We start from the raw sequence: 26,243 nt of genomic DNA, 5'->3' as shown, positions 1-26,243 counted from the left end.
TATAATATATAAAATAATTTTTTTTAAAATATCAAAATAAATATAATAATCTAGATACAATATAAATAAATCATTTATAAAAAATAATAAAATAAAAATATCATAATTTATAAATATGATATATATAAAAAATATAAAACAACATCAAACTAAATATAATCATTTATAATATAATATGAACATAATTTTTTATAAAACATAATCATTTATAAATAAAAAATAAAATAAAAAATCATATTTATAAATATAATATATAAAATAAAGGAAAGAATAATATGAAAATAAATATAATCAATTATAAATATAATAAAAAAAATAAAAAAATCCTTTATAAATCTAAAATAAAATAAAATAAAAAACTAAAAAAGTAAAAATAAATATAATTGTTTTATGTATGGTGTTGCTGTACGACTGGCTCGGAGCATACGCAGAGGGTTAAGAAATTGACATAGCAGACGGAGGAGCATTTCATATCAGGCAAGGAAGGAAGGATGCTTTATTTGATTGGACTGGGTTTGGGAGACGAAAAAGACATATCATTGAAAGGACTGGAAGCCGTGAAAAAATGCAGCCAAGTATATCTGGAGGCATACACTTCTCTTCTCTCCACTGGTCTGCGCCTCTCTGCGCTGGTACACCTCTCTTATAACAATCTGTTATCTGTTTTCTTTCTTTTTTTCTTTTCCGTCCTTACACAAATTTATTTTCAGGAAGAATTATATGGGAGGCCTGTTATTTTGGCGGACAGAGAGATGGTGGAACAAGAAGTGGAACAAATATTGGAGCAAGCTCGCACATCTGATATAGCTTTTCTTGTCGTGGGAGATCCTTTTGGGTAAACATTTTAGTCAACACCATCTTTACTTGCTCTTTGCTTTTTTCTCTTCAATGGAAAGTTTTATAATTTATGCAGGAATACAATTTTTTTTTTGTTTTTTTTTGGTTATTTCTGAATTCCACCGTGTTAGGGTTTTTGCATCAACATTTTGGATCACACTCCTTGATGCATCAAGAACTTTCAACTTCCCTGCTGGGCATAGGAAGAGCTATTCTGCATTATGGACTGGAACTGTCTATTTAAATTCTCCTTAAAGGACTTGGAAACTACCTTACTACTTTCATTAAAAGTCTCTCCCACGTTTGAGCACTTGGTGAACAATCTTGACATGCCTCAAAACCCTGAAGACATGTCTGTTATAAATAACACTTTCTGTCTTATCTCTACCTGACTGAAAGGCATTCAATATACTGTTCTTATCTTCCTTTTGATGTTCAGTCCGGTCACACACTGTCAATTTATGATTGTCATTTCATGGACTGTTATCTTAATAACCTTGATTGCTGACCTCTACAATCTTGTACTTTGATCATTTCTAGTACAAATTTTTTCTTCATAGGTCTGTGCCTTACCTGTGAACGAGGTCTCTTATTGGACCTTTCATTCATCTTGAAAACCCTTAGCAACCACATTCACTAGTGATCATCTCCTTTCTGTTTAGTGTCTTCGGTCTTCACTTAGCATGTCGTTGTTTAAGGTTTGGTTTATGTTATCTTATCACTGTTCTTGATTGTTACTTGCTGACTGCATACAACGTTCTTTTCACTGTCATCTATGCCATCATGCATACCAACATGCACAGGTTGAAGGTACTGTCATATACTTATTTAGCCAACACTGTCATCTATGCCTTGATCTTTTGACAGTGCATTGCTGTTGTGCTCTGTTATTTATGAACAGTTCATTTGTTCTTATGACTGTCACTTGCTATCATGCTCTGTCACGTTTTTAACCTGTCAAACCTTTACAGCACTGTCACGCACTTGATGCATGAGTCTTTACTGTCATTCAGACATACACTGGCCTCTCACTGTTTACTGTCATTTCTTTAAGGAATTGATACTACAGTCTTCAAGTTAACAACATTATCACTTTACTTTCACTGGCCCTTAGCACTGATATTACTGTCCTTAATACTTGTTGACGTTAACAATGTTGTTCAACTGCTTTATCATTGTTGTCTTGATAATATTATGATTGGTTTAGAACACTATCATACATTTTGAAACCGTTGTCATACACTTAAAGCGCTGTCATCATGCTCTCTTCCTGTAGACTACTGGCCTCCTTTTGCTGACTATTGGCCTGCTTTTGCTGACTATTGGACTTCTCTCACAAGCTCTGTAGATTGTCATTTTAGCTGCTACTTGATGAATTATGACTTTGACTTTCATGAACTGTTATTACTTCATTTGATCATCACTTTGAACATTTTATCCTAAGGCTTGACAGGAGTTTTACATACATTTCCAGTCACTTTGAGTTTTAGCAGTTAAATGTGCAGACCTATTCACTACAAATTCATTGCTTCTTTCACCCAATCATTATTATATTTTCATAATCTCTGGATTTCAGACCTCCTAGCAAAACATGGTTTCATGGCTCTGTATAGGCCCGATATATTGTCCAAGTCTCTCATTGTTTGACTCTTGATAATGTGTGCTAACACTTAATGGTTCTCCAAATAAACTTTCACAGGGTTTTGTTGTGACGTATTCACACATCGCCACATTGCAAATGGGGACCCCTACTTTTTGCTTTCTAGGATAGTTTTCTTTGCTTGGTTGTCTGGGTTTGTGCTATTAATCTTTGCATTGAAGGGTTGCCAGAGGGTTCATTTGGATAGAATGGTCTTTTTGAGTTGAAGTGAGTCAAATGAGTAGCAGGTGAATTTAGATTTCTTTTTTTGAAAGCCTCCCCTTGGTTAGGCCTGAGACTTGTTTCTAGGGTTGAGTCTTGATTGAGTTTGAGGAAGTCATCGTATCATGCTAGGAGTCTAGCCTTGCCTTTTGAGACCTATGTCATTGAGTCAAGTCAAGGATGTGAATGAAGGTGTGAGTCGTTTGAGTCAGAGTGTTGTCAGGACTTCCCCTCTTGCCTTTCAATCAAGCTAAACTCCTGCTTCAAAACATCAACTAAGGAGAACTGAACTTAGATCTGCCCTTGGACATTAATTTGAGCAAATTTTGATCATGAACCATGAGGAATTTGGGTAAAATTGCCAAATTCGCTCCTGACCCTTCCAAAGGTATAGGAGCAAATTCTTCAAATGAGAGCTTCTTCCCTAAATTTGGATAGAATACTTCATTGCTAGGCTTTGTTTGATACAAAATTCACTCATTCCCACTATGGAGGAGCAAGACCATGGGAATTAGACTTGAAAATTTGAGGAAAATTGGAGAATTTGAGCTAGAACCTCAAATTCGCGCCTGTCCCTTTCAAGGGTACAAGAGTGAATTCTTCTTGATTTCCCTTTGCCCTCCTAATTCGGATAAAATTTCACTCCAAAAGCATTGATTGAAGAGAGACCAACTTAAACTCGCCCTTAAAAATGAATTTGAACAAGCTTGAACTTTGAAATTTGGAAGAAAAGTTAAGAATTTGAGCTCAAGAGCTGAATTCGCTCCTGACCCTTCCAAGGGTACAAGAGCGAATTTCCCTAGAACCCTCTCTTCCTTCTAACATGGACTAAAGTCCTTGTTTCCATGCCTAGATTGAATGAAAGTTGATTTGTGCAGGCCTTTGAAGGACATTCAAACGAAATGGAATGATGAAAGAGTTAGGAATTTGACCAAAATTGCCAAATTCGCTCTTGACCCTTCCAAAGGTACGGGAGTGAAATTCTTCAAGGACCCCCTTTTTCACCCAAAGCATTGAAAAGATTTCGTTCTAAGCAAAGTTGAAGAGCAAGGACATGAAGCTTGAATGTGAAGACTTGAGGTAGATTGGAGAATTCGAGCTAGAGCACTAAATTCGCTCTTGCCCCTTCCAAAGGTACAGGAGCAAATTTCCTTAGTTCTCCCTTCTTGCTCCTAATTTGCATCATAAACCTTGTTCCCATGGTGTGATTGAGGGAAGGTTAATCTATCCACGCCTTCAAAGTGAATTGCAAAGAGTTAAGTGATAGAAAAGCAAAGAATTTGTGCAAACTTGACAAATTCCCTCCTGACCCTTCCAAAGGTAGAGGAGCGAATTTTCTTAGAGGGTCATGTACCTTCCTAAGGTACCAAAGCGAAATTCTTGAGAAGACCTAATTCTTCACCTAGAACATTGAATGGATCCTGCTTGGAGTAGATTTGAGGACAAATTAACATGATCTTGATGAGAGAAGGGTTGGAAAAGACAAGTATAAGGCAAGTTATGAGAAAAGAAGTATGAATTAAACCTAGAAGACAGAATTCGCTCCTGACCCTTCCAAAGGTACAAGAGCGAAATCCTTAAAGGGACCTCCTATCTCACCTAAGGCATTGAATCGATCTCATTTTGAGCCAAATTGAGGGCAAATTGACTTGGTTATGGTGGGAGAAGAATTCAAAAGTTGAGTCCAACATGAGGTAATGAGGAATGGTGAGTGAATTGAATCAAAGGAGGAATTTCGCTCCTGACCCTTTCAAAGGTACAAGAGCGAACCTCTTGAAAGGATCTCGTAGCTCGTTCAAAACGTTGAGTAGATCTTGTTGTTGGTGGGAGAAGGATTCTTAATGTTGAGTTAAAGGCCATGTGATGAGAAAAAAGAGATGGACTAAGCCAAAGGAGAGATTTCGCTCCTGACCCTTCCAAAGGTACAGGAGCGAAATTCCTAGGAGGTCTTGAATCTTGCCTTAGCCCTTGAGCGACCCTATTCCTAAGTAATTTCGAAGGCAAATGACTTAATGTTGATAAAGGTAAGGTTGAGAGATGAAGTTTTAAGTAAGTTAAAGGAAGATGAAGTTTTAAGTAAGTTAATTGAGCAAAAGGCCAAATTCGCTCTTGACCCTTCCAAAGGTACAAGTGTGAATTTCTCTAAACCACATAAGCAACACCTAAGTTTGATGAATTCTTCCTCCCAAGCTCTTTTCTAGGGTTGAAATGACTTATCTATGCCTCGAGGAAGCACAATTATGAAGTTGAAAGCCTTGAAGAGTGAGTGATCATAAGAAATTAAGTGGAAATTGAGTAAAATGCCAAATTCGCTCCTGACCCTTCCAAAAGTCTAGGAACGAATTCTTTCAAAGTCTACATCTCACCTCTAGTTTGGGTAGAATCTTTAATCCAAGAACTTTGCATAGGGAAGAATGACCTCATCCAAGCCTTAAGGACCTACAATCATGGTTTGAGCTAGTAGAAATGAGTAAGTTTGAAGAATTTAAACACAAGTGTCAAATTCGCTCATGTCCCTTCCAAGGGTACAAGAGCGAATTTCTCCTAAAGTGTACCCCTTTCCTCTCAATTTCAAGCAAAATGGATTTAAGTGTCTTCTTATTGATGATATGAAATGAGAAATATCATGTTAAGATGAATATATCATATGTACTTAACTATCTTTTGTTTTCTTTGTAGATCAAGAAGACCAGAATAGAGGAAGAATGGCAATGGACAAAGATAGGAAGGACTTCTTCAAGCTTCATCTGCATTAAGAACACCTTAAATGCGTGGAAGAAGACTCAAAAGTGCTACTAGGTTGAAAGACTTCAAATGTTCAACAGCCACAAGCAATAGAGCAAGATATCCTCGAGGTCCTCATTCTATCACATGGAGAAATCACAAGATGTCAGAAGAGAGATCATACAAACATTTCAAGGCGATATGAGCTACCGGAGAAGGAGTGACTTGACCATGACTTCCTACCACCACTATACAAGATCAAAGAGGAAGCTTCATCAAACACAAGAGAGCCAAGGAAAGGTAAATCGTTCCTCAAGCACATCAAGGATGATGGAGGATCAACCAAGGTCATCACAGAGCAAGTACCAGACAAGGTGGCATCCCAGTCACTATTCCTCCAATCAGAAGGGTCCACATCAGCGTGTCCAGATTTGATGAACCACACTTATGCACGATGGCACGAACTCCGATGTACCTACCCCTGACATCTATTGGTCCACATTCATGGAATGTAATTTTCTCATTGGCTAAGGAGAGTTTGTTGTAACAAACCCTAATTAGGGTTTTCATTGTAAAATCTTGGCCATTGATCTCAAATTAATTTGAGCTGTTGAAATGTAAAGAGCTCTCTATATAAAGCTCTGGCTCTTGATTTGTAAGAGTTAATAGTCAGCAAATAGCTAATAGTGAGTTAATAGTCAGTAGATAGTCTTAAGAGAATAGAATAGAAGTTAAAGTAGAGTAGGAAGAGAAGGCAAAGATTGTTGCCAAACATGGTTGTAAAGAACAATTGATTTCATTGAAGTTATGGTGAATCTGATTTGTTACTTCAACAATTCGCATGGTCTTTGCTTCTCAATTTGCTTTTGTGTAATTAAATTTGAGTGGAGGAATTTGTTGAATGTATTTATGTGGAATCCGCCTAATCCATACCACTAGCCTCTTGCTGCTTGTAAGAGCACCTTGTGTGGTCAACAGGAATATTATGAGCTTAACTTCGAAATCGTTCTACACTCATTGCTTATGCATTAACTTGAATGGTGATCAATGTTTGGTGGTATTGATTCGAACATCTTAGAAACATCCTTAGAAGATTGCACTGAGCTCGTGTCAAATTGTTCATTTTGATGGTGAGACCTCGCCTCTGTAGGATTCCATCTAATCATTCACTCATCTTCCTACATTCTTAGGATTAGAATAGATTCTCTTAACCCTTCGTCCTTTGCCATTTTTTCCAATTCAAGTTAGTCTAGGATAAAGAGCATTGCCCAATTGAAATATCAAATGATCAAGTTCCAGCAAATCAAACATTCAGGCATTCGAATGTAAGTCCCCTTGTGATTCCAACATAATCACATCAACCATTGAGCTTATCCACGCGTAGTGACCCTACATTCAAGAACCTTGGAGTCTTCTCGAATGATCCTTAAGCAAATCTTCAGCATCCAAGAGATTTTGTTCAAGAGAGGATAAGATACTTATGGTATTTTATTCTGTGTTCGCATGTGCGTAAGAAACACATCAACAGGTTTCTTTATGAATGCTAGGGTTCACAAAGGTTTTAGGCCAGTACTAGTCAATGTGTGGCTTTTTGTTACCCTTTATTGACAGCAAACTAGTGACTGTCATTCATGATTTGGCAACTATTCATTAACATTACTTGCTACACAGTCTTCTGACATTATCATGCACCTTTGAAGATAAATTACTGCCCTTATAACACTTAGAAACCATTGTCCTATCTTCATGAAGAGATTTTACAAGTTTGTATGTGGTTTGGCAATGGTTTGAAAGCATATGCCAATCTCTTCTTGGCAAGAACAAGAGTCTATAGGACCTTTGATCATAAAAATGGGCATGTCTGTGCATCAAAACCAAAGGTGATCTGATCATTTTCTAATGTCCTAACCTAATAGTGTCTTGATTTTTCCTAAGACCACTAATCTACCCAAAAGACTGCCACTAGGAAGCTTCATACAAAGCCTATCTTGTTTGACTGAGACTAAGTCTATCAGTGAACTTCTCCTATGCTGGTCAAGGATTCTCATTAAACTTAATCATTTTGAACAAAAGTTTACAACTTCTAACTTCATGCAAACTCCTTGAACGAAATCTCCATCAATACACAACATACCTGGCAAAATATGGGAAACAACGACGTTGAACCTTCACTATGAGTGAGGTGTGCACGAGTCCTTGAATACTCCTCCACCTTCCTTCAACGTGCCATGCACCTCTTTACTGCCTGCAAGGTGCCATGCTTAGGGGAACAAAGTATAGTTTCCACACCAAGTATGAAGGATGATTCCCTAAATGCTGTACAAACCCTAAAAATCTCAAAAGAAAAAGGTTTTATCTTTTTCCCTCTAAAATTGGCATGGGATTTGGTGAATATTAAGAGTTTGTTTTTAGGTGCTGAAGACTGAAAATCATTTGACACAACAAGGAAACCTTATTTCATTTTACAATGTCCAGGACCACCATATTACTCAAGAATATAATTATATTTGATTCAAAGATCCAAATATAATCAACATTATGGCGATCTCTCAGGGGTGTTTGCCTGCTAAACAGAAAGGACCAGTGGCCTTAAGTATCAATTGGGTATAGAAGTCAAGCATAAACTTGAGAACACTTATTTGTGAAGACCATAAACCTGATCAAAAGCTTTAATGCCTTCAAACAGCAAATGACAGGAACCAAAAACACTTAACCAAAACATTTGCAATCAGCACTTGGAGGGAAAAACAACTACAACAGTGGGGTGTACGCCTGAAACAAGTTTTAATTCGCTGTTAAACAATCTTCAGATCATCCGGGAATCTGTTAAGCTGCTTGAAATTCTATGGCATTTAATTAGCTTATAGTTAGCAGATGAGCTATATTTTGTTCCAGCATTTATCGGGAAATTTGTCTATTGCGTTAAATTTTTTTTGGCCAGTTTAAACATAACTTGTCTCATCTGTTTACTGCTACATTTGATAAATTAAATATAGGAAGTAATAATATAGATGACAATGCATACTAGATACAGGAGTAAAATATATCTTTATTCACACATGGAATTATCATAGAGAAGAAGACCAGAGATGGTTGGCCAAAGATTGCAGTTGATCTGACTCTATCATACTACTTAACCTTGACATACACAATATATTTAGAGGACTCAACGGTTACCGAGAAAAACACAATTGTCAACCAACTGACGCTTATAACTACTTGAGAGAAACTACCCGAGAGTGACAAACAACTTAATACGAACAATTAATACATTGTTGGATAACCAATATTATCAAACATAATCATAGACATTGTACGTTGACTACATCATCCCCCCCCAAAAGAAAAAGTCGTCTTCTAGATAACAAGTAAACATCAAGTAATATTTAGGAAGACTAATGACAAGAGTGTAGACAATAACTAGTAGTGTACTTGACAAATCAAATGGAGGAGGGGGCAATGCCCCTTGCGGGGTTTTGGGGGCAACGCCCCTTGCGGGGTTTTGGGGGCAGTGCTCCCTGCGGGGTCAAGGGGTAGCGCCCCTTGCGGGGTCCCAAGGGCAGCCCAAAATTAAGACCTTCAAGACCACACAAAACTCCATGGTGTACATCATTTTTTTGATTTTTTAAGATGCTAAAAGTACTGTTGATGAAGCCAGAAAATAGAGGTTCCATGTCGATATTATGATCAAGTCGTACTCTCCACTTCAAAATTAATGGCCGTATTTTGTTGTAGGATGCCATCCGTACACTATGCTCATTGCATAGGAGTCTTACAAGGGAACTAATAGTTGTATGGTAGTAGAATACTTGAATTGCTGAGGCTGTATGCAAGGGTCTAGAGGTTGTATATTGAGATGATGCCACTGTACAAACTGAATTGAAAGTGGCTGTCCTGTAAGGAACAAGGTCCATATGGCTTGTACCAAGAACAAATGATGATGGTGTATAGTGTAAGAATAATACCAAGGCCATATTGTTAGAGGATGTCGTATGGGGTTGTTTAGGCATACAAACTGGCCAAATATGGGTCGTATGGGGAGAACATAAGACTGTCGTACAGTGTGGAATGAACCAAGTTGCAAGGTCTGTACAAGTTGTACTAGGGACAAGGGTCGTACGAGATGAGTTGGAGAATGCCGTACACTAGAGAAAATATGCCAAAGCCATACTATTTGTGGAAGTGGAGGCCATATGGGTGCTTGAGAGTGACGTACAATTAAGTTGTGTGCAAGATGTACAGATGTAGGAAAGTGTCTTATGGGATAGTTTAGCTGTTACCTTTATATATATTTCTCTAGTTGTACTATGAAAATCTATTGCTGACCACATAAATATGAATGTTGCATGGTGAGAGTTCATTTCCATACAAGACGAAATAGAAGTCATACGACCAAGCGCTTGAATTTTTGTTATGATGCAAAAGAAAGTTCGTACACTGCTCAAGGAAGGGGTCCATATGGTGTTGAGGAGGCCGTACAATGAACTTGTACAATGAAGGTGTCTAGCCCAAACTCATGCACCTCCTGAATTTTTATTCACAAGGTGTAACGTATATTCCATGCTCTCTCACTCTTTATTCTTCCAATATCTAATTTTTTCATTCCCATGTGCCTTTTTTCTATATACTTCAATATATCTTTTGAATTCAAGGCCTTAATAATTTTTCTCCTCGACACCTTAATAAATTGGCATTTGCACTTTGTTATAGTCTCTAGCTCCAATATTTTATTAAAAAAATTCTTTTTTCTCCACTTACTATCCTTTTTAACTTTTCTTGGCTCAATTTTTATTTTTTAACTTTTTTCTGCCGGCCCCATTTTTTCTTTTTATTCTGGCTGTCCAATCCTTCTATAACTTTTTGTTCTTCCCCTTGGCAATTATTCCACATTACATATTCTTCTCATCATACTGTGAGATGTATCATCCATAATTTTACATGCTTTCATTGGTTGTTCTTCACTGAAAGTTGTGGCTTCAAGAAAATTACATGTTGACAAAAATGCCTCACCGTCCTCCATTTGCCAGTGAAATAGGCCATCAAGAGAATTTGTTTCATCCTGCGAACATTCTTCCAACTAGAGCACTCCTTCATTATTTGGTTCCATGCCTTTCCTTCGCCCATAACCAATTCTTTGTCTTCAGATTTTGATTCAAAGGATGCCAATTCCTTGCTCACCGCCTTATTTCTCCAATCGATGATGTATTTCCTCCCTTTACTTTCAATGCAAATAACACCGATGACCAACATGCTGAGGAACACCATCTTGAACATGCAGGTGGTCAACACACACCATGAATTGTAAGGGCACGAGTTGAAAGAACATAATAAAGCATAGACATCAAGCAATCACTTAGAATCAAAGCACAACCAATACTAGCTATGCATCCCTAGGTACATAGTCAAACCGTTGTTGAGATCAACACATCTCCAAGTTGCAAATGAGAAGGGCATTACATGGGAAATTATAATGTTGAACGCTTTGGCTTTATCATGTGTTTGAATATATAATATGTGATAACTATAATTATTGTGATCTTTACTGAAGTAAACATTTCATTTAAATTTTTTCAATTTGATAGTCATGTCTTGTGATTGAAAGAAGGAAAATCTATGTGAAAACTGAATGTTTTATTTTGTTCATTTGCAAATTAGACCTTCTTGTTAATGTGATTTTTGATCTAATAAGATATTTGATAGGTCTATAGAATGTCCCTGACTTGTGGAAATTTAGATTGCAAGTTTAAAGGCCATGGATGCATTTAAAAAAGTTTGTGTCCCTACGTCATAATAAACTTTTAGGCTTTCTTTTTAAATGTCTTGTATTCAATTTTAGAATGTGTCAATTTGAGGGGTTGGGGAAATATATTAATTAGCCCTTCGTAAAATTTTATTTCCTAAGAGTAAAGTTTCCTATTATTTTCATGGGTTTTGCTAGCATGTCTTGTTAGTTGTGGATGCATTTGGAGTTTTGCGGACTCATCCAACTTGTCATGGAAGCATCTTGGGCTTGGAATTTTTAGCTTAGACTTTTAGGTCTAGTTTTCGACAAAATTAGCCTTCTTTTCCCTAATAAAATTTTTTCACGCTAGAGTAAAGATCTGTCTCAGCTTTGACAAGCAATTACCGCCTTGATTTGCAGATTGCATTTGACTTCTTCACAATGTAGAAAATCTCATGATGCTTCATCTCTATTTTGGGTGTTGGTATAGTTTGTACCATCTATTCTTTATGTTTGGAGTGATCATTAATTTTTAGTCTTTATTTCCTTTGCCTTCATATGTATTGCAATGTCGGAACTAAATGATTTAATTAGTGACTAGACAAAGATTTATTCTCGTTATATGATGTTGTTTACTTTATGTATTTCATTTACTCTCAAACTGAGTAATCAATTAAGAAATTGCTCTTTTGTTATCTTAACTCACGTGTCTTGGTGGTCAGTACAATTGCTTGATCATTGGAATAAGGTGAGACCCTATCTCCCTTATTGTTCTTCTTGATGAATTAATTCATATAGTTGAAGTCTTCAACTTGTGCGTTCTTGTTTTGGTGTGTCATTGTTTTGTGTCTCAATATCCTTAATGTGTGAGTGTTGTGACATATTTGTGTTGCAATTGTTTATATAAAAGCTGTTTAGTTGTGTTTCTTACTTGTTAATGCCCTAATCCTATATAATTATCTAATTTGATTGATAACAAGTAAATAAAAAAATTAATAGGAGAGAACTGTCTTGCTTGACCAATATCAATAAGAGAATACCTCATTAGTTAAATAACACTAATAAGAGAAGACTCCACGTCCTCCATCACTATTAATTAGGGAAGACTCACCTACTTAACTATGTTAAAGATGGTAACTTCAGCAGATATCATGCCTGCTGGTTTATGAAATTCTCGAGCTCTACATTTGGTTTTGGTTTGCTTCTTAAATAGTTGTAAAGCGTATCGGTTTCATCTTTCTTGTATTGACTTCCTCTTAGCTGTCACCGACCTTGTCTAGCTGGACAAACGTTTCTTTCCTCCGTTGAAGTTCAACAGCTCCTGGAGTATGTCTGTGATGTCTGGCTTTCCACTTTCTGTATTCTTCTTCTTGGATTCTATCGGGTCTTTGTATGGGCTATATATACATATGCCGAGGGTCAAATAGAGTGTGACTGACATTCTGTTTAATAATAGAGTGTGATTGACATTCTGTTTAATGATCTCTTGGTTAAATTCTCAGGAGAAGGATGCTGTGACTATGTATCTACTTTAATCTTTAGGGATTATTATCTATATTCAGCTGTGTTCTTTGAGGTGTGCAGATTCATTCTATTGGCATCATATTCTACATTATTTTGTAAGCGATCTTCTGACAGTCATCTTCTATTTGAAGCATTATCAATCATTGTAAAAATGATTGTCTTCTAAGTGTGACAGATTTGTACTTATTTTGAGCTTTCAATAAAATCTATTTTTGTGTGGCTGGGTTTTTCACCCTCAGGTGGAGGGTTTTCCCAGGATAATTTGCCGTGTTCTTGTTCTCTTAAGTTTTCTTAAGTTCTTTTATCTGTGTTTATAGCATCCTGGTTTCAGTTTTGAACATACTATACCCATGAAAGAGAACTTCCCTTATAAAACCAAAACTAATAAGAAATGACTCCCTTTCTGTGAAGAAAGCCATCAAAAGATGACACACCTCACATAACCCAGAACAAGAGTAAAGGTTTTTTTAAGTTTGAGGTGTTTATATAATTTTTTAATTACATGACAAAAATAAACTGTCATGCGCTTGATGCACGAGTCTTTACTGTCATTCAGACATACAGTGGCCTCTCACTGTTTACTGTCAGTTCTTCATGGATTTGATACTAGAGTCTTCAAGTTAACAACATTGTCACTTGACTTTCACTGGCCCTTAGCACTGACACTACCATCCTTAATACTTGTTAACAATGTTGTTCAACTGCCTTACCATTGTTCATTTAATGAATGTCATGACTGGTTTAGAACACTATCATACATTTTGAAAACATTGTCATACACTTAAAGAACTGTCATAATGCTATCTTGTTGTAGACTACTGGCCTCCTTTTGCTGACTATTGGCCTCGTCTCATATTCTCTGTAGATTGTCATTTTAGCTGCTACTTGATAATTATTATGATTGTGCCCTTCATGAACAGTTATTAATTCATTTGACCATCAGTGTGAACATTTCATCCTAAAGCTTGGCAGGAGTTTAACATACATTACCTGTCACTTTGAGTTTTAGCAGTTAAATGCGCAGACCTATTCATCACACATTACTTGCTCCTTTCACCCAATCATTATCATATCTTCATGATCTCTGGATTTCAGACCTCCTAGCAAAACATGGTTTCATGGTTTTGCATAGGCCTGACATATTGTCCAAGGCTCTCATTGTTTGACTCTTGATAATCTGTGCTAACGCTTAATGGTGCTACAAATAAAATCTCACAGGGTTTCTTGATGAATGCTAGGGTTAGCCAAGGTTTTAGGCCAGTACTAGTCAATGTGTGGCTTACCCTTTATGGACAGCAAATTTGTGTCTGTCATTCATGATCTGGCAACTTTTCATTGACATTACTGGCTACATAGTCTTCTGACTTTTTCGTGCACCTTTGAAGAGAAATTACTGCCCTTATACCGCTTAGAAAGCATTGTCATATCTTCATGAAGAGATTTTACAAGTTTGGATGTGGTTTGAAAACATTTGCCAATCCCTTCTTGGCAAGAACAATAGTCTAGGTGTTTTGATCATAAAAATAGGCAGGTCTGTGCATCGAAACCAAAGGTGATCTGATTATTTTCTGATATCCGAACCTAATAGTGTCTTGATTTTTCCTGAGATCACTAATCTACCTAAAACACTTGTAATGTCCCCTTTTGGGATTTCCCTTAATTTAATCTTGAGATAACAATTCCAACTTAAGGTGAGAACTGTAATATAAAATTTATCCAAACTGAAGACATTTCATTATGATATTTAACTTAAATTTTTCAAGAATAGTTCAGAAGATAGAACTTATCTTTGCAATTAATGTTATCAATCCTCCTCTTCTATATTTGCCTATGTCTTTCCTTTATAACTGCAAAATCTCCTTCTTTATCTCAGCATCGATATTGCATAATTCTCCTATATTTGCATATATCTTCCTTGTCAATTCTTCATACAGAATATGCTTTTATAAATAACCATCTTGTGATGCTCTGTACAAAATTGATACGATCACTTCATATCTATTCCTTTTAGATATGCATATAATACTTTCAAATCTGCCCGTTCATGTTCATATATCTGTTCGTATTTGTTTCTTCAAACCAATCACTGTTTCAGATTAAACTATGTTAGGTTAGACCTCAATTGAGTAGCTGTGTCTGATCTATCTTTGTATCCCTGCTATAATCTATGGCACTTTGTCTGAAATACTGCCTTCTACTTATGCGTACTTCTCCTTGCAGTAGGGTGGGTTGATAGCCCCCCTCTCACACAAATGTTAGAGGCTCCTTGAGCACTGAATATGAAACAGGATGATAAAACCAACTCCAATGCTTTGGAAAGACTTGTGATCACCTTAATGTATGATGCAATGGGATATGTGGTGAGAGGTTGCGTCTCAACTTCCAATCTTTACAACCCTTGTCTAAATCACGCTTCTTCTAATTAATTTGTTATTAGTCAGTTAACCAATGCAGATCGGACTTCCCCTTCATAGATAGTGATATTATAGGAGATAGTCTCTTGTTCGGGGGTTGACCTGGAGTACTCTATAGTCTCTTGTCAGTTATCACATAGAAGGCTATTGCTTGTTCATTCGATCTGTATAGCCTCCTCATTGGTAGTGATTTGATCCATTTCTCGCTTATCGATACTGCAATGTTAGTATCTCTTCCCATATAGTCCACTAGTAGTTTGAAGCTTGTGTTTATCCATAATAATGTTTCTTGCCTCAGATCAATCCGTGTGCTCTCATGCTAATTGCTGTTAACTTGTCATATGTACATATTGTAATGAGTCGACCTGTGCTGCTTTCATTTAATAAAGTTGTTGCTTCTTTCTTTATACTATCACTGCTTTCTTATAAGGTCACCATTCTAATTGCTGTTTGTTCTTAAATCAGTCATCAAACAGCTATCTTGTTCTTGCTATCCATTGCTGCATTCAAGAGTTGCAATATAAATGTTGCAGTGTATGTTTCTTCTTCACGAATATTAATAACTGTCTTCACAAATATAAATCACTGCTTTTGTTTATATCTTGTTCCTTGAATATGTGGGATACTTCGAGGATGATTTCCCTGACATAGATGTCATTTGGCATGAATGACAATTCCCAACAACTTGCTCATACACTTGCCCGCAATCTTGGTTGGTCTTTGTATGCTATCAACTTAATTTATAAAGATAATACAAGGAGCTTTCTCTTGCTTGTTTGGTTCTAGAAATTAGGATTTGGATGGGGACATCACAACACTGCCACTAGGAAGCTTCATACGAAGCCTATCTTGTTTGACAGAGACTTAAGTCTTTCAGTGAATTTTTCCTACGCTGGTCAAGGATTCTGATTAAATCATTTTGAACAAAACTTTACAACTTCTAACTTCATGCAAACTCCTTGAAAGCCTTCTGCAACATTTAAATCTCTATCAATACACAGCATACCTAGCAAAATATGGGAAGCAACCACGTGAAACCTGCACTATGAGTGAGGCATGCATGAGTCTTTAAATGCTCCTCCACCTTCCTTCAATGTGCCATACACCTCTTTACTGCTTCTGCAATGTGCCATGCTTAGGGCAACAAGGTATAGTTTCCACACTGAGTATGAAGGATGACTCCTTCAATGCCATACAAACCCTAAAAATCTCAAAAGAAAAAGGTTTTATCTTTTTCCCTCTAAAATTGGCATGAGATTTGGTGAATAGTAAGAGTTTTCTTTCAAGTGCCTAAGAATTTCTGAAAATCGTCTGACACAAGAAGGAAATATTTCATTTTCAATGTCTAAGACCTTCATATTACCCAACACAATAATTATATTTGATTCAAAGAACCAAATATAATCAACACTATGACAACCTCTCAAAGGTGTTTGGCTGCTAAAAAGCAAGAACCAGTGGCTTTAAGTATCCATTGGGTATACAGTACACGTCAAGCATAAACCTGATAACACTTATTTGTGAAAGCCATAGACCTGATCAAAAGCTGTAATGCCTTCAAACAGCAAACAAAAGAACCAAAACTCCTAAGACAACTACAACAGCAAATACTTATCCAAAACATGTGCAATCAGCACTTGGAGGGAAAAACAACTACAACAATGTGCAACAGCACTTCTATAATGTGACAAACCTATTCTAATTTGTACAAGTGTGAAACATAACCTTAATAGCAATGCTTGAGATGTATCTTATTGACTGGGATAGGTAGCTCCTCACCATCTAACTTGGACAGCTGAAAGGCATTGTGTTGTTTGCAACTAGAAATCATGTATGGTCCACTCCACATGGAGTCAAACTTAGTATGCCTTCTAGGTTCAGTCTTCACCTCATCCCACTTGAGAACAAGGTCTTCTTCCTTGAAACTTCTTGGAACTGTTTTCTTGTCAAAAGATCTTTTTATTTTGGGCTTGATGAAGCTCCATTTATGCATTGCTTAAGTGACTTTGAACAATCAAAAGGGAGCTGCATCAATTAGGAGATTTGAATTGAGGTGTTGCAATTTTTGGATGTCTGGAAGAAGTTTGAAGGCAGCTGCTAAATTTTCTTGAAGAGTTCAAACTTCAGACCATACTCAGTTGTTCAATCTTATTTCACACCATTATTCACTTATTTGGAGTGTAAAGTCACTTTTTTGGACTATAGTGAACAACAATCTACAGGTACAGATCAGATAAAGAGTTCTGGGTGGTAACAGCAGTATATTCCAGCCTATTAAGCAGTTTATAAGTCCTACTACGATGCTTGTACAAACCAGCACCTGTCAACAATGCAACATTGAGGTTAAATTGCTATTATCTCATTTCTGTTAAATCAGATCAAGGTTCTTGTTGCAGTTTCTTGTACATGCTGATCACAATATCCAGTAATATCATTCTGGAGTCTTCTATACCAGCTAAGAGATCAGAGTTATTTTATTTCAGTTCAAAATATTGGAATATTTGTTATCAGTTTCTTGTATGACAACTGCTTGTTAAAATGCCTATGAATTGTTCCATTGTTACAAACTATTTGTGAGAATGTCTATGATCATCAATAAAAGTTGCAGCTGTTTTCAATCATAAAATTTATTGATTGGTTTGGTGTTCTGTAAAGTGTTCGATGAAATGCTTGTGAGCTGAAAAGGTTGATAACTTGTAAGTTAGTTAAAATTTCTTGGAAGGAACGTTACAATATTTTTGTGGAATGGGAAGTTTGAGATTATAGCAGAATATACAAAGAATGCTTTTGCTATTGAGATCCTAGAAGGAAGATTGCAAGATGACAAGTGGAGACTGGCAATTGAACTCATCCTTTACACGGATAAAATTTATCATGTTTTTGAATCAAAGATGAAGGACAAAATCATTAAGGTTGTTCATGATACCCCTTTGGTAGGACATCCTGGATACTTAAAGTTTTACAATCAGAGAAAATAATATTTTTCTTGGAAATGACTCAAAGATGATGTCCTTAAGCACATCAAATAATGCAGAGACTGTTATTGAAACAAGTTTGTGCAAGAATTTCCAATTGTTCTACTACAATCCCTTCCTATACCAAAGTAGAAATAGGTGATCATCTCAATGAATTTAATCACATGGCTACCAAAGGTGTAGGATAAGGATTGTATAGTTGTTATGGTGGATAGACTAATAAGGTAGGCTCCTTTCTTCGCTATTTCTTCTGAATTTAAGGCAGCTCAGGTAGCAGATTTATTCTTTAGAGAAGTATTTAGGCTTCATGGTTTGCCAAAAAATATGGTGACAGTGATAGTATTTTCCTAAGAATTTTTTGGCAAGAACTTTTCCATTTGACAGGGGCCAATCTTATTCCTAGTACAAATTACTACCCTCAAACTGTTGGGCAAACAGAGATTGTTAACAAATGGATTGAGGGATATTTGACAAATCATGTGATAGGATAGTAGAAGGCATGGGTAAAGTGGATTTATTTAGGAAAACACTGCTGTTCATTGGTATACTCCTTTTATTTTGACTTCTATGAATTTGATTATCATTGATAGTATAGTGCCAGGTGCAAAAGATTTTGTTCAATAGAGTCCAAATGAAAACTTTGAAGGAATATCTTCAACAAAAGATGCATGTAAATAGGCGTAGATTGAAAATAATATTTGATGTTGGTGACATGGTTTTCCTTAGGTTATGTAGTGTCGAAAATTGCATATCCCTTTGTAATTTGACCTACATCTTTTGTAACCACTTTGGTGCCCATTCCCCTAGCACTTGAGTGGCCTCACTTCAGCCCTTGCATTAGCCTTTTCCCTCTTAGGATGCTCAAGATCCCCTTTTCAGCAGCTCCCTTGTGGCGTCAGTCTTGTTAGCCACGTGTCTCCCTTGTCTCCTACCGTTTTCTAACGTGATTCATTTGGACACTAGCGCGCTGCGTGGATGTCCGCACGCTGCACATTTGTCCCGCAACATGTTAACTTTCAAGTGTCGGTTCTGAGTGTGCCTTTCCACTTGTCATTCACGCATGTCGGTGGAAATGGCCCCGAATATTTCAGACGGCTCGTGACCCTCTCTTTCCCTCCGCTTCTCTCGTTTTAAACCCATCTTTCTCTTCCTTCAAAGGCTCTTGGTTATTCAACCTCTCTCAAGATCTCTTACACTCTCTTGGCCTCTCGCTTGGCTCTCACAACTCTCTCTTGCTCCTGCTTTTGCTACAACATTCTCAAGCTCTCACAATAATCTCTTGCAACTCTCTTGGCTTTCTCAAGCCTCTTTGGTAATATTTATCTATTTATCCTATCTTTGAGCATCTTGGGATTTATCACATCCCTCTTCTATCCTTTATCATTTATGTTATCTTGCATTTATCTTTTATTCTATCAATCTATTTGGCTGTCTGTGGAGGTGGAAACACCAAAACAAGGATTTGACTGAGGCAAGTCCCCAAGCAGCCCCAAACATTTTTGCTTTCTGGTTTGTGTGCAGGTTGCATTAGGGAAGATTCATTTGGCTGGAGGCTTCTGTTAATATTAGAGGATCCGGTTAATACCGAGAGAGGGGGGTGAATCAATATTAACACCACTTGAAAAACTGAAACTTAAACTTGTCAAGCATTCACCAAATAAAACATAAACCAATAACAAATCCATTTACCAGTACCGGTATCTGCTAAACTGATATATCAATGCTGCACATTAAGTGTTCATTAACCATGCATAAACTGAAAGTAACGCTTAACATCTCATCAAAAACATTCACCACATGAACACCAGGATTTTCATGTGGAAACCCAAATAGGGAAAAACCACGGTGAGAATTGGTACCCACAAGAATTTTGCACTCTTTCTGAATGCGTCCTGTTAGGAGTAGACTCTGTTAGGAGTCACTCGGTTAAGGGATTTACCTCAGCCCTGTTAGGAGCTTTGATCTGTTAGGATCAACCTCACAAGAGGATTTAGAACTCAGATGTTGAGTCACCCTGTTAGGGGATTTACAATGTAAGGCCTGTTAAGACCTACCCGGTTAAGGGATTTTATCTGTTGCAACTAATAGGGAACAACAATGAATGATCTGTGTTATAGCACTCAATTGCTTGCTTGATCAGATCCAATTAAGCTCTTAGTTTGCAACACTCTAGCATATCTTCTCACACTCTGGTTCGGCTTCACACACTTCTCAAAATCACCGACACAACAAACATCAGCAATACCGACATAAATAACTTTTACAACTGAGTCAGTTACAAAACCCTAAGACTTACATCTTAGATCATCACAGATCTTTACAACTCATTACAGATCATCATATGGATCATTACAATCAATATCATCCGTTGAATGATCATAAGTCATCACGGCAAGTCGATCTGATACAAAGTCAAACCCTTAGCACATTCCACTAAGCGCTTTGCACATTCCCATGAATTTCCATCTTGATCGTGCCAAAACATAATTCAAACACTTTACGCGGGTTGTGCCACGTCATCACCATGTGAACTTGATGTAGATCACCGCCAAACCAAAAATCATTACCGGTTAAGAGAATTCTTTACCGGTCCTTAAGCCCTTCTTAAACCCTAGCAAAAGCTCAACATAAATTATAAACATAACTTCCGGTTGTCACAACATGATGCGGTTCCGGTCAGATACATGTTACAATGATACATACTCACATTCAAAACCGCAAAGTCTCAATCATCTCCAATCGCCAGATACAATCAAAATATTTCCTCGTTTACCGGTTAAGGTCCTAATTCCCAGTTTCTTGATTCTTTACCGGTAGGCTTTCTCCAGTAGACCAAAAAGATTTAGATGACACAATACAACATAAGCAAACATCAGTAGACTTGAATGAACATTAGTTGCCATCAATGACAACACAAATAACTGATCAAAGTTATCCATCATGCAATCTCAATCTCTTCATCACAATGTCATCACAAACAGTCTTTTACCGGTTCAGTCATTATTCTCCATCTGCATTAGTTATGCCAAACATGCCAACAACTTCATATCGTGGACCGGTTGTGAGTTTATCTTCTTCCTTTCCTTTGTGGCTTTCATTCCATTTATATAATTGTTTTACCTTCTTTTATATACATTTATCACATTTAAAGTAATCTAAAACACATATCTATTACATTGTGCCCTTTTGTGCGAATTTTGTATTATGTCCGTATAGGATGCTAGCGTGTCGCGCTGTTGTCCATAACCTGCGTGCACGTCCTTGTGTAGAGAGTTATTAAAGGACGTACAAAGACACAACATCTTGAGTGGAGAGGTCGGTTAGTGAATCTTCAAGAGGTTGTTATCCGCCTGTCGAAGAGGTTCATTTTCCCCCCTCTACATTTTGGTGAACCCGACGCGAACACTTCTTCTGTAACATTTTTAGAGCATTCTTTATCATTCCTTCATTCATTCAATGTCCCCCTAAAAGAAAAAAGGACAATCCTAAATCTTTCCCCTTTCTTCCGAATTTTTTTTTGGCCTTCGGCCAACAAATTTATGCATTCTCTCTGAAGTCTAAGTTTTTTAATTTGAAAATGCATATGTTATCTTCTTTTATTAACTTAGTTTCTAACTTTATTCAAAGTGCTAATGATGTTCCTTTTCATGCTTGTGATGGTGACTTAGCTTTGCACATGTCACTCTATGCCTTTGATCCCTCTCGTAATATATCTTTAGTTTTAGAGGATATTTTGTTACAAGAGGACAAAATCATTGACACCTTTCTCAATATTACCCTGCCATCTCTTCATTCTAGTGCACTTTCTTCTAGAGATGATGCATTAGTGAATGATGAGTCTCGACTCATATATGATCTTCCAAAGGTCAATGCTGAGCAAATTCCTTCATCTAAATCTTCTACATATCATAATGAGTCTGTGAATGTCATTTATGTCTCTGCTACCTCTAAAAGGCTTAAGAGACCAATCATTCATGTGACTGCAACTAGTCCTTCTCCAAAGAAGGTAAAATCTATTCATGGTATCCCTTTTGAAAATGACTCACTAGACATTATTACAAGATATGCACAGTCTAAGGCTCCTTCTTATAGAATGGTAGCCCATACTTATAATACTTGAAGAAATAAGCAACATCTTGATCATCCACAACCCTCTATACCATCTTCTCAACCAAGTCTTCCTCAAGCACCTCTGCCTGTGGCTAAGCGACCTAGTGATTGTGATCTTATTGAGCAACTTCGTGTTACTCCCGCTAAGATCTCACTATGGGATTTGCTTCAGACTACTCCGGTTTATCAAGGTATGCTACAGGAAGCTTTGCAAAAGATCTTATTGCCTTCTTCTGCTAGGCCGACAAATGTAAATGTGTTGATGGATCATTTTCGTGTGGACTCGCTATTACGTTCTATCCCCATGAACTTCCGCCTCCGGAAGTGAGGAACTTGGCTGATCCATTAATGATAATCGTTCATGTTAATGGCATTGGAATTAGACGAACTCTTGTTGATACAGGTTCCACACTTAATGTATGCAGTGTGGATTTATTACCAAAGATTAAGGTTGATCCGAACTCCCTAGCAGCATCTTCTTTGTTTATTCGTGGTTTCGATAACAGTGGAAAAAGTGCTTTGGGAACGGTTATCTTGCCTTTGAAGGTTGGGCCTGTAACTATTCCGACTGTGGTATATGTAATGCCAGTTTTTCTATCGTATAATCTCCTCTAGGGTAGACCATGGCTTCATGCTTTAGGAGCTGTTTCTTCTACGCTTCATGGTTCAGTGAAGTTTGTGCCAAATGATCAAGTGGTTACAATCAAGGCTGACCTTGATGCTGTGCACCTATGTCAAGTAGTGGCACTGGGTTAGATTTCAGTTACTCCTTCGTTTCAAAATTATGTTCCAACATTGTCCTCCATAGTGACGACTTTTGCCTCTGTCATGTCCCCTAAAAAGGAAAGTCAGAAGGGTGAAGAAGTCCCAAAGAAGGAATCACTTGAGAAACAAGATTCTCTTAAAGTAGATCCCCCTAAGGCAAATCTCTTGAAAGCACAAAGCTCTGAGTTTACTCCTGATAAGACATCTTCTATCGAACTATCTTCATCTAAAGTGAATGCATGTTTAGGTGATGATTGGGGTTCCCTGGATTTCATCGATTCTCATGTTGGCGAATACAAGGTCGACCCTATCCACCTTAAACTTCCAAAAACATCTTTCATGCCTGCTACCAAAGATTATTATTCTTCTATATCGCAGGATCACGTGAACACCATTGGATACACCATTAAAGGTGATCCTCCCCCTTCGGAGGAGTTGCAATCACGTTATGGTCCGGGATTTAATATCGCTTCCAAGTATGGATATAAAGGAAATGGTCTCGAGCGCTTGGGTCAAGGTGTCAAGGTGCCTTTGGGGATAAAATCATGTTCGTTTACGATGGGTTTAGGTTACAGGCCTAATCCATCTTCATCTCGTCCTCCATCATCTATTATCTTTGTATCTCCTTGTGAGCGGTCAAGACCTTCTCCACAAGAGAAAGGGTTACTTCCTTCTCCTCATCCTTTATCCGATCGGGAGCTTATCTTGTTGTGCTTCTTAAAGCTCGCTTGATTACTCTTCCTCCTCCTACAGATAATAAGTTTCCTAAGAATCATTCTTTCTGTGCATATCATCAAGTGCTTAGCCATTCCACTAGTGAATGTAAGGCCTTGAATGACAAGATTCAACTTCATCAATCGAGTGCCATTAATTCTCTATCTATTGATGCACCTTCTTCGTCTTTGCACAACAAGTGATATCGAGGCTTACCTCTATCCTGTTCTTTTACACATTCTATTCTTATCCTATCTTTGTCTTCCTGTGCTCTTCTTCCGATCTGAGAAATTTGACGCTATGACGATACACCCATCTCATAGTGATACTATATATCATTTTGACATTGCTATGGGTTCTAATGCCAAATTATCGGATCTCCCTGCCCTCTTGCATTGCATCTTTTGATGTTGTGGATATCTATGTGCCACTTTCTCTTGGTGGCATTCTACGGAAACATCTCGCTATGTTGACGTGCCACAACCGCTCTTCTCCTTAGAATAACATGCCTTCCACACATATCATTCTAAGGGGGGGCTATCATAGCTGCATTTTATCTTTTAGCTCTTGCATTTGTTTCCTTTGCTAGTTGCTTTTTCATGTTCGCCTAGGTGGGGGCCAAACCACTTGATCTTTTTCTTTTCCAAGATCGCCTAGGTGGTGGCCAAACCACTTGATTTTTTTCTTTTCCAAGATTACCTAGGTGGGGGCAAAAGCCACTTGATCTGTTCAAAAGATTGGCTACATGGGGGCCAAACCATTCTTAATTTATCTTTCTTGTTTGCCTTGGTAGGGGCCAATCTACTACTTACCAAATTCATTTGCCCTATCGCATAGCAAAATCTATCTATCTCATCGCCCTATCGTATGGCTGTCTAGCATAATGCACTTTGCTATCCATACTGGTGTATCTCATACCAATGGCAACCACCTATCTTGTATCTTTTCATAACAAAGAGCTTTCCTCCAAAGCGAGGCCCGTTTCGGTTACACTATTTTATTTATCATTTATCTTTATCTCATCATCCAACATGTTAGTTTGCAGCTAGCGTGTTTGTGATGTATCGAGTAACAATATCTATTTCAAATCTCAACTTCATCTCGTTGGGGGCAACCTCGTTTGATCAACGAAAATTTGCCTCCCTATCGCGACTATCTTCTTTGGCTTGTCTTTTGGTAGTGGCCTTCCTTCAGAGCGAGGTTGGTGCTACCTACCTTTGATCATCTAGCATAATACAACTTGCTAGATCTATCTTTTTTATCATCATCATATCATCATGACCACTAGTGATGCATCAAGCTAGTGTCTAGGTAATGTACTATCTCTTCGACATTGATTGCTTCTTTGACTTCTGGGTGCATTCTTCCTTGAAGTGATCAATCCTTGCATTCTTCTCTTCGTTTTAGAATTCCTCTATTTGTTGTTTCTTGTTATTTTGGGGATGACGCATGGTACTGAGACAACCTTTTACATCGAGGTCTCTTTCACTTTGCTGACTCAAGATTGTAGTTTCTTTGTTGTGTGCCTTCATGTGTGCTATCTTTTTATTTATCATGTTCTAACCTTGTTGTCTTGGGATTCTCTTATTCTCTAACCCTGTTCTCTCGTGCAGGTTTTTCCTATCTAATGCATTTGTTTTGTAGGTCTTCAGCTTGGGGGCATGCTTCCTTGGCTTGGAGATTTTTCTACTTCCTCTACAATATCCTTTTGGCATCATGATGTTATTTTATGTTCAGTAGATTTCCTTTAGCGTGCATATTCATGTTGATTCATAAGCTCACTAAAGTGGGGGCAAAATGTAGTGTCGAAAATTGCGTACCCCTTTGTAATTTGACCTACATCTGTTGTAACCATTTTGGTGCCCATTCCCCTAGCACTTGAGTGGCCTCTTGAGTGGCCTCACTTCAGCCCTTGCATTAGCCTTTTCCCTCTTAGGATGCTCAAGATCCCCTTTTCAGCAGCTCCCTTGTGGCGTCAGTCTTGTTAGCCATGTGTCTCCCTTGTCTCCTACCGTTTTCGAACATGATTCATTTGGACACTAGCGCGCCGCGTGGATGTCCGCGCGCTGCACATTTGTCCCGCAACATCTTAACCTTTGAGTGTCGGTTCTGAGTGTGCCTTTCCACTTGTCATTCACGCATGTCGGTGGAAATGGCCCTGAATATTTCAGACGGCTCGCGACCCTCTCTTTCCCTTCTCTTCTCTCATTTTAAACCTATCTTTCTCTTCTTCAAAGGCTCTTGGTTATTCAACCTCTCTCAAGATCTCTTACACTCTCTTGGCCTCTTGCTTGGCTCTCACAGCTCTCTCTTGCTCCTACTTTTGCTACAACAATCTCTATTTTGCTACAACACTCTTAAGCTCTCACAATAATCTCTGGCAACTCTCTTGGCTTTCTCAAGCCTTTTTAGTAATATCTATCTATTTATCCTATCTTTGAGCATCTTGGGATTTATCACATCCCTTTTCTATTATTTATCGTTTATCATTTATCATTTATCTTATCTTGCATTTATCTTATATTCTATCAATCTATTTGGCTATCTGTGGAGGTGGAAACACCAAAACAAGGATTTGACTAAGGCAAGTCCCCAAG

General features: G+C 37.6%; 1 protein-coding gene across 1 annotated transcript in view; it reads left to right on the top strand.

Annotated features, from left to right (window-relative positions):
• The first annotated feature begins 382 nt into the window (after positions 1-382).
• Positions 383-26,243, top strand: part of LOC131064637 (probable diphthine methyl ester synthase) — a 44,348-nt gene continuing 18,487 nt past the window's right edge. Inside the window, exons 1-2 of the mRNA XM_057998838.2 lie at positions 383-632; positions 711-835. Coding sequence (XP_057854821.2) covers positions 492-632; positions 711-835 — 266 coding nt within the window. The 5' untranslated portion in view covers positions 383-491. The remainder of the gene's footprint in view (positions 633-710; positions 836-26,243) is intronic.

The sequence above is a fragment of the Cryptomeria japonica genome, chromosome 9 (assembly GCF_030272615.1).
Source record: "Cryptomeria japonica chromosome 9, Sugi_1.0, whole genome shotgun sequence".
Classification (NCBI taxonomy): Eukaryota; Viridiplantae; Streptophyta; class Pinopsida; order Cupressales; family Cupressaceae; genus Cryptomeria; species Cryptomeria japonica.
The sequence above is the reverse complement of the archived record's forward strand: the minus strand, read 5'-3'. Positions and strand labels throughout refer to the sequence as shown.